This window comes from Otolemur garnettii, unplaced genomic scaffold (genome assembly GCF_000181295.1).
Source record: "Otolemur garnettii isolate 467f Iridium unplaced genomic scaffold, OtoGar3 scaffold00024, whole genome shotgun sequence".
Classification (NCBI taxonomy): Eukaryota; Metazoa; Chordata; class Mammalia; order Primates; family Galagidae; genus Otolemur; species Otolemur garnettii.
Genome location: NW_003852419.1, coordinates 3,147,678 through 3,157,285, shown reverse-complemented (window position 1 = coordinate 3,157,285; position 9,608 = coordinate 3,147,678). Strand labels below are relative to the sequence as shown.

The 9,608-nt window shown below is 40.7% G+C and overlaps 1 protein-coding gene across 1 annotated transcript in view; it reads right to left on the bottom strand.

Annotated features, from left to right (window-relative positions):
* The window catches only part of LOC100954184 (calmodulin-lysine N-methyltransferase), a 66,637-nt gene that overhangs the window by 24,148 nt on the left and 32,881 nt on the right, over nucleotides 1–9,608 (bottom strand). The window contains exon 6 of the mRNA XM_023512061.1: nucleotides 694–768. Coding sequence (XP_023367829.1) covers nucleotides 694–768 — 75 coding nt within the window. The remainder of the gene's footprint in view (nucleotides 1–693; nucleotides 769–9,608) is intronic.

Here is a 9,608-nt window from a genome sequence, read left to right as displayed (position 1 = left end):
GGACTTTCATTAACAAATCCATAGATTAGGCTAACCTGGAAGACAAAATATCTAATGTAAATTGTTTTTTAAAAGCAGGCACCCATCAGAGATTGTAATGCTATCATTTGCATGAGAATAAAATGCAATTTCATAATATTTGTTTGGGGTACAATTAAATACTATAATTGGATACCCTGAAAGCATTAGATAGCAAATATACATTTTAAGAAAAGCTATTTCCCCAAAGCTAGCCCACAGATCTGTTTATCTGCTGGGGAGTATAGATGTGTGTACACATACACATATTCCCTTATATCAATAGTCATATCTCTCCTAAGAAGTAAGCTAATTGAGCTGTTTGTGTTGATAAACTCCTTTTTCTCCAGACTATTCCTCTCCGAGCCATAATTATTTGCAATTTGCCTAAGTCGTCCATTTACTGATACGTCAAGCATGAAACAGAGGCAATTCCAGAAAATGGAAATGCTTCTCAAAAATCAATCTTTGGGAAATAATGTGGTAGAAGTTACTGTGTGATAGAAGACTACCTTATAACTGTCACATGGAGATGAATATTAATTTGTTGAGGTTAAGGTGGCTTTGTGCTTCATTTGTTGACTTTGCTTAGCCGTCAGCAAAGCAGTACAGCCCAATGACTCCAGCCAAGCTATTTTTTTTCTAACAGGAGTTTTATGATTTTTATGTACTTACCAGTCAGCACACATAACAATGTCAAAATGTCCTTCCACTTGAGAGACATCTGTCTCATTATCCCATCGTAAAACGCTTGAGGAGAAAAAGATTTTAAAAATTATACTTAGGTTTTTTTTTTTTTTAACTTTTGATTTTGAGCTATTAGCATTATTTTTTGTGGCACTTGAAATTATTTAAAAGGCATATACAAATTATTCCAAAAGGCACAATTAAAAAAACTAGGATGTAACTGTCTTCTATATTTTCATCTTCAGATCTAGAAGAGGAAGAATTCTCTATGTAAGTACGATAGTTAAGCTTTTTGCTAGTTTTTAAACGTTTTGTAAGCAAGCTAAGGAGAAATACTGAGCCTTACCTTTACCATCGTTATTAGAACGATTCTAGACCCTTAATGTCAATGAGGTACATACTGAAATCGAAGTATCCCCCATCTGACTGGAATGCAAATTTATACAAATAAATGAAGTGAAACTTCGTGTACACCCATGTTGCCTTGCGTGTCAGTTACACTTCTTATTTAGATCAAATGAACGATTTAGCAAGATGGGAGAAAAGAAGAGCAAACTTTCATTTGGTAGTTCTGTTTTTAGCCATCTTTTAAAATTCACCTATCCTGACAATCTCCCAAAGAGGATGAGATCTTAAACCTTACATCAATGACAATAATCAGTAACATGGATTTGAAACTCTATGTTTGCCAAGCCAATCAGAGGTTTCGAGTTACTCTCAATTAATAACCGGGATGATCGGCATTTACCACATTCAGGTATTTGAACTCTTCATCTCTCCACCACACCAAAATTGTGATTTGCAGCACTATTTTTTAAAATAAAACTCTTCTATTTTCTATTTTCATTCTTTAGAGCTAAAGTGAGTGATCAGACCCTACCCTGTAAAGTTATATTTATTTGTTTTGGTGGGCTCTTTATTTCTGCTTCATCTTCCCTAGGTGAAAAATCATGTGTTCGAATATAAAAATGAGTCTTGTTCTAAACAACCCCAAAGTTATTTGCATATACAGGACATGAGCATACGTCAATGCCAGCGAATTTCTTAAGATAGAAAAGATTAAACACATCACCACAAAAATGCCCATACATGCTGAGGGTCAGTTCCTTTGCCGCTTCAGCTGATTCCTGTGAAGCATGTCCTTACTGTGTGTCAAGTGCCGTGCTATGCCATGGGCCGTGCCTCACAGGGGCTGTCTGGTGAGCCACACAGGCATAAACCCTTAATTCCAATGCTGGCTCTTGTTCTGTTAGCCTTGGAGCACCACCAGGGCTTTCCAGGAGAAGTGGGTTACCTCAGTGCTCACAGGTCCATGTGACGCAGACCAGCTTTATAAATTAACCCTACTGTTGTATCTGCTCAGGTCCACTGGAAAGGCAAGATGTGAAGGAAACCAGGAAATTTCTAAGAGATTGATGCTTACTTTATTTGGGGGTTCCTCTGAAACTTAATGTACCTGGGGAGAGTGGGAAACAGCCAACTTTTCTGGAAATTCTGAGTCTCCCAGCATACCTGGGACTCAAGCTCAGGGGGAGAGTGGGCCTGCTCAGCCCTGATCAAAGACCTGAAGGTCTGAGAGAACTATGTGAACAAGATGGTTTAAAATAGAGATCTATATTAGACTTCCTCAGATCACAATGTATCCCTGACACAGATTTTGAGAAAAAGATGAAAGCGTTACATGACTCAGTCTTACTAACCATTCCACAAAGGACTATTTGGAACATACTTTTTATGCAAGTAATTACTAAAGCACAGAGAGTGCGGGAAACCCTGCGGGACTCGGGCTGCTGTGCTCCCGAGGTGCTTCAGCCTCTTGGTTCAACAAAGGCAAATTGGAGAGACGGATCTAGGCAGTGATGGTTATGGAACCACTGCAGCTGTAACAAGTTGTGACAAGTTGTGACAAGCTGTGACTCTAAAACAAATTGACATGTCCAGCTTGGTCATACGGACCACAACACATTCCCAAAAGGCATTTGCCTCCAGTTCTCACGACGCTTATGACTATGCTGTAAGCGTCTGATAGATAGAGGGTGGTGTTGTGGAAAGAGTCCAAGTTGAGCACAACCAACACCCTTGTTGTTGGTTCAAATCTTTGTTCCTATCTTTAGTAACTGTATGAGTTTGGGTAATCATTTAACCTCTTTGAGCTCGTTTTCTGATCTGTAAAATGGGGATCACAGTGGCCACCTCCATGAATGCTGTAAGAGCACCATTCATGCTACAGATGGAGTTGTACTGTTCACAAAAACTGCAATGAGAATGGCGCCCCCTGGAGTTGTGCAATCAGGCAGGCTTCTATCTTGGAGGCTAGAGATGATGGTGACTTTCTTATTCAAAGGACTCATCCTCCTAACTCCTCTCTTCCAATGACCCTGCCTCTACCTTCTGGAGACATTCCCACCTAATCATGTGCACAAAAGAAGTCTTCAGCTGGGGAAGGACCTGACTTGTTTGTTTGTATCCAATTTGTTGCAGACTGATACTTTCCCAAAATAAAATCAGAAACCAGGAGAAAAATGAGATTGAAAAAACAAATGCATTCTAAATACAGGTCCATGATCATATGCTTGGATGCTGTAGCAGTGTATCTAAACATTTCTTTTCAATTTCTGAACTTAACTTCACCTTTGATTAGTAACATGCAGTTCATAGACTGCCACCAGTCCATGCCTACTCACTGAGTAGCACTAGACATTGTCTTCACCAATTACTGTGACCCTAACCTACTCTCTGACCAACCCCTCCTATCTTTCATAGCTCACTCCTTCTAGAAGTTACTCAGACCCAACCATTCTTCAGTTCCCCCGGCTTAACTGGTCCTATCACTACCTCACCATCCTCTTCCCTAGTATCTTTCTTTCTTGCCAAGCTTAAATTCCATACCCTATCATTTTAATTACTCCGTTGCATGCACCCCTAATTTCCTATCTCTCTATTAACTCTTTGTATTTGTTAAATTCAGCTCTCAGCCTGATCCCTGATTGCACCTTGTACACTAAACATGGCTGGAGACAGCACACAGCCTTCTGACTGGCAGTTCTTACATTTCCTTTGTCCGTTTAGTCTCCCACTCTCCGAGCTTATTATTTTGCACTTTCTTCTCTCTGTTCAAAATTCTAACACTACCTCCCTCATCCTCACTTTCAGCTGATGACCTTGCTCCTACTTGACTGTCAAAATTGCAGCAATCAGATGAGAACTTCCATAAACTCCCACCACCACACTTACGCTCCTAACAGCATCTGCACCTACATACTATGCCTTCCTGCCTATCAGCACAACTAAACTACCTGTACTCCTAGCTGTAGCCAGCGTCTTCTCATACATCCCACATCCACCCCCTTTTGTCTATTCTAGGGCATGGCTCTCACAATTTCCTTTCTCTTTCCTACATTATCAATTCATTCCTCTCTCTGGAGTATTTCCATCAATATTCAAACATGCTTGTAAAATACCCTCTCTTGATGGTATCTTTTCCTCCAGTTATTGCTACATTTCTTCGTTCTTCCTTTGCAGAAAAACTCCTTGAAAATGTTGTTTAAACTGTTTCCAATTCCTTGCCTCCCATTGTGTCCAATCCACTCCAGTCCAGCCCTACCATTCCAGCAAAAATGCCATTGCCAGACTCAATAAAGATCTCCACATTGCTAAACTCATGTCCATTCTCAGTCTTCATCTTACTTGACCTATCAGCCTGCACCTCTCCCATGAACATCGGATATACACATCCAACTTCCTATTTTAACATTTCTACTTGGCTATCTCACTGACATCTCAAAACGTAACATGTTCAAATTTCAATTCCTGATCATCTTTCCCTAAATTCACTCAGACACAGTCCTTTTTATCTTGTCAATGATAATTCTGTCTTTCTAGTTGCTCAGGCCAAAAACTGAATAGAACCTGACCCTTCCTTTTACATTAAATATGCCAGAAATGCAGGTAGTTCTACCTTAGAATCCAAATACCTCTATCTCTACTGCTCCCACCTGGTCCAAACTATCATTGACTCTTTCCTGAATTTGTGTCCTAACTAGTCTCCCCTGCTTTCACCTGCCACCCTACAATCTCTGATCAAAAAAGCCACCAGAGTGATCCTTTTAAAACATAGATCAGATCAACCAGAATAAAAGTCATTGTCTGTACAATGACTTTTAAGAACTTACACTGTCAGGCCTGGTTATGACTCTGACCTCATCTACTATGTATTACTCTCCCCTTTGTTCTCTTTCCTCCAGGGATACTGACCTCCTTATGATTTCCTAGATATACCACATATGCTTCTGTCCCAGGGCTTTATACTGGCTGCTCACTCTGCCTAAATGTTCTTCCTCCAGACCTCTCTCTGGCTCACTCCTCACCTCCTTCAAATGTCTTACCTTCTTAGGGAGGCTTCCCTTCACCATCCTCTCTAAGGCTGCCATCATTTATTTTTAAACTCCATTATCTTGCTCTTTATTTTTCTAAAGCAGTTAGTAACCTTTCAAGTGTTATATAACTAAATTGTTCATTTGCTTATTCTCTTTTTCTCTACTAAAATATAAATACCGCAGGGACAGGGATTCTTAAAATCTGTTTGGTACAGTGAAGTCTTTCCAATGCTTAGAAGAATCCCTGACATTGTAATAAATGATCAATAAATAAAGTAAAACCTCTGTAAGTTGACCACCCAAGGGAATGTCACAAACTGGTCAATGTATCCAGGTGCTCAGCATAAGGAACTAGGCCTACTGTACTGATGAGAACATGTAGTGCATGTCTGATCTATGGAAATTAGGTCAACTTAAGGAAGGGGTCAATGTAGGGAGGTGGTCAATTATGGAGGTTCTCCTGCATGTTATGTGAATAAATTGTGTATAATTGTACCTAGCATCGTGCCTGACACACAGAAGGCCCTCAGGAAATTGAGGTTCATATTAAGTTGTCTCTGAATAGAGAGTGTAGATTACTTAGACACGAAGGCCACTTAACATGCTTTCAGAGGACCTTTGCTTCCAGTAAAGATAGAGTAGCAAGGCTCTCTTTACCCTTTTGCACAAAACAACCAACAACCTAGACAAAATATATAAAATAATAGTTTTCAAGACACTAAACATCAGCAATACAGAACAAATGATCCCTCAGAAAGGAAATACAGATGTTTGAAACGAGTCCTACTATTACCCCAGCTTATTGACTTGAGGAAGTTTCCAGGCCACAGCACAGGGAGGGAGAACAAGACAAAGCCACAGTGAGCTGCTCCAGCTAAGGAGACGAAACTGAAAGTCTGGGGAAACTGAGGCAGAGTTCCCAGAATAGAGCACTGAACAGAAGAGGGCTGCATAGAGCAAGAATGCCGGAGAACTGCAAGTGGTCCCTGTAGAGTATTTTGCAGAGAACTAATTCATGCATGCACATGAACAGACAACTTGAGGTTAGATGATTGGAGGGGAGTGGACCAATGCTTGCACAGGGCCAGGAACAGTGCCTGCTCCACCAGGCAGTTTAGAAAACCTCATAATTACAGGCATTGTGTAGAATCCTCAGAAAGGACTTATCTCAGTAGTGGAAAATACTTAGCCCCAGACTAAATGCTGCTCTGGTTCTGCCTAACAAGTCTTAAAAGTAAGACAAAAAAGCATCAAACTATTTCAAAATAACTTAACTGTATCCTGGAGCATTTACAGGAATACCAAAACATTCAGATCCTAACTAACAAGGTTAAATTCAATATGCCTGGTATATCATCAAAGATAGCCAGATATGCAAAGAATTGAAATAATAAAACCTGTAGTGAGGCGATAAATCAAACCACTGAACTCAATCTAAAACTGGCCCAGATGTCAGAATTAGCGAACAAGTGCATAAAAATAGTAATCATTATGGTATTTAATATAGTCCAAAAATCAGGTAGAGTCATGGAAGAGAGTTTTTAAAGTCTCAAATCAAACTTGTAGAGATGAAATCTACAGTATCTGAAAATGCATTGGATTAGATCAGCAGCAGATTAAACATTGCAGAAGAAAAGATTAGGGGACTTGTAAACTGCAACAGATACTATCCAAAATGAAATATGTAGCGAAAAAAGGAATCAAAATAAATAAAAAGAACATTAATGAATGAGCTGTGTGAGAAATTTATGTAAAACTGGAGTTCTCAAAGGACAGGAGAGAAAAGGCAAAAAAAAATTTTTTTTTTAAATAATGACTGAAATTTTTTCTAATTTTATGATAACTATCTACAGGCCAATAAATTTCAAAAACATTCCAAGCATGAAGAAACGTAAGAAAAACTACAAGGCACATAATAATGATATTGCCCAAAAGCTGTGAAAAAAAAATCTGAAAGGCACCCAGGAGGAAAAGACATGTTATATAAAAAGAAAGAAGTCGGAAAACAATGAATTCCCTGCACTCTCAGAGGCCAAGGCAGGTGGATTGCCTGATGTCACGAGTTTGAGACCAGCCTGAGCCAGAGCGAGACCTGTCTCTTGAAATAGCCAGGCATTGTAGCGGGCGCCTGTAGTCCCAGCTACTTGGGAGGCTGAGGAAAGAGAATCACTTGAGCCCAAGAGTTTGAGTTGCTGTGAGCTGTGATGCCATAGCACTCTACTGAGGGCAATGAAGTAGAAGTCTGTCTCAAAAAATAAATAAATAAATAAAAATGGAATGAGATAGAACATACAAAAGCACATTATAGGTACTCAACAAATATTGGCTTCCCTTCCCTTCCCTTACTCTTGCACTAACTCATGTCCTTCCATATTCTGGCTTTGAGTTTGGGGGTTCCAACCTGAAACACAAAACCAAGTCAATTTCCGATAGGATTCCTACCTGGTGGTGTAGAACTCACACTAAAAGAATCTCTCAAATAGAAAGTCCCTGTTTCAAGTTTGTAATAAAACCTACCGTCGAGCAGGTTCAACATAATTTGTATTTCATTATGGTGATCACAGATAACTCTCCCTATAGAGATTTAAAGAATTTCTTTTCTCATGTTCCCATAGTTAATATTTATTTGTGTATAGTTATACCTGCAGACCTCTTGTGGCAGGGGAATGAGTCATGGTTTTAAACTCTATTATTCAAGAGGCAATTCCATGTATATTTGCATAAGTAGTGTACTGATAGAATTCTTGATTGTGCTTGCTAAATGTAAGGAACTTAGAGTTCTTCAAAAATAAGTTATCTTACCAGCAGTAGGGAAGGCGGCAGTTTTCTTTGCCTGGAGATTACAGGCATGCTTCTTTACAGAGGATGCCAGGAGCCTCTCCCATGGGTTCTTTCATTTCATTTCTCAGTCTATGTTGGCACTGCTCACCCTCGCAGAGGGCCTGTTCAAGTCATTTACAGTGTTTACCCAAACTGGTAATCACTTCTCTTCTTTCAAATGATTCCCTGTTTGCCACTTGCCTTTCTGTTTCCATAATCTTTTATAGAGTTTTAAAATGCCACATAGTAGAAGTTGCTGTAATAGTATTTTAGACACTGGGGGAAAAAGTGTACCACCTAAGTGTAGAACACAAAACTGAGACTGGAAGGGGAAATCAATCTGTTGACTTCCTAACTCGGGAGTCATTTATATACAACATGTTACTGAAACCTCACAGGATGCTGTGAACAGCAGTACAACAAGGATCTGTTCCTAGAGCAACCACATTTTAATAGTCAAAGGGAACATATGGTCATGTTTGCAAAGCAAGACACTTGAATGAGACAACAGAATTATAGCTGGCCATATGGAAGTCAGGTACTGACATGGAAGTGACTGATGTGGACAGGACATATGGGGATGGTATCCTGGAGAAGGCAGAAGTGCATGTGATCTTATGGACGGGATTTGGATGGGAAATGAGGCCAGGGTTTGGAGGCTGAGATGAACACATCCATGTTTTGAGCACCATTCCACCAGTATCCCAGGTCTTTGTTCTCGGCAGATGAACTTACTGAGAGCCCGAAGCTTTCGATGCCATCTTTCCCCTCTTCTTCATCATCTTCTCCACTCCTCCAGCCAAGAGGGAAGTAGCACCACTCCTCCTGCCAACGACAACCTCTCCTACTTGTGTGCTGGGCAAAACCACACCTTCATCTTCCCTCTAGGTCAGTAGTTTTCCAGCTGCAGCATCAGAATTCTCTGAGACTTTGTTACAGTGCAGATGTCTGGGCTTCAATCCTAGAGTTTCTGGTCCAACAGCTCTGAGTCCGGGCCTAGGAACCTGCATTTCTTTCTTTGTTTCTTTTTCTTTTTCTTTTCTTTTTTTTTTGAGGCAGAGTATCACTCTATCACCCTAGGTAGAGTGCTGTGGCATCATAGCTCACAGCAACCTCAAACTCTTGGGCTCAAGGTATCCTCTTGCCTCAGCCTCCTGAGTAGCTACCAGTGCCCGCCCCCATATGCCTGGCTATGTTTTTAGAGACAGGGTCTCACTCTTGCTCAGGTTCGTCTCCCAACTCCTGAGCTCAGGCGATCCACCTGCCTCAGCCTCCCAAAGTGCTAGGATTACAGGAGTGAGCCACCATGCTCGGCCTCAGAACCTGCATTTCTAACAAGTACCCAAGTGATATAGATGGTCTGGGGACCACTCTTTGAGAAGTACTGCTCTTGGTCCTTGCCCCATCAAATATTCTCTTTTCTTATCTTGCTGTGTTTCTTATTTCTTGGCTGCTAGCGTACCTGCTCACACGTTCAACTGTTTCAAGTGAGTGTTCCCTCAGTATATACACCTTGTCTCTCTGTCCCTCTGCCATTGCCATTCTTATGGGAGTAGACACTCGCACTGCCACACCTGCCCTTGTGATACGTGGTATGACCTTTCTCGCCAAAGTCACTGGAATTGCTCTGCAATCTGTCTGACCTTCAGCAACCTGCAACAGCTGACTGCCCTCTCCTTGCGATCCTTCCGGGAGGGAGTGGTGTTT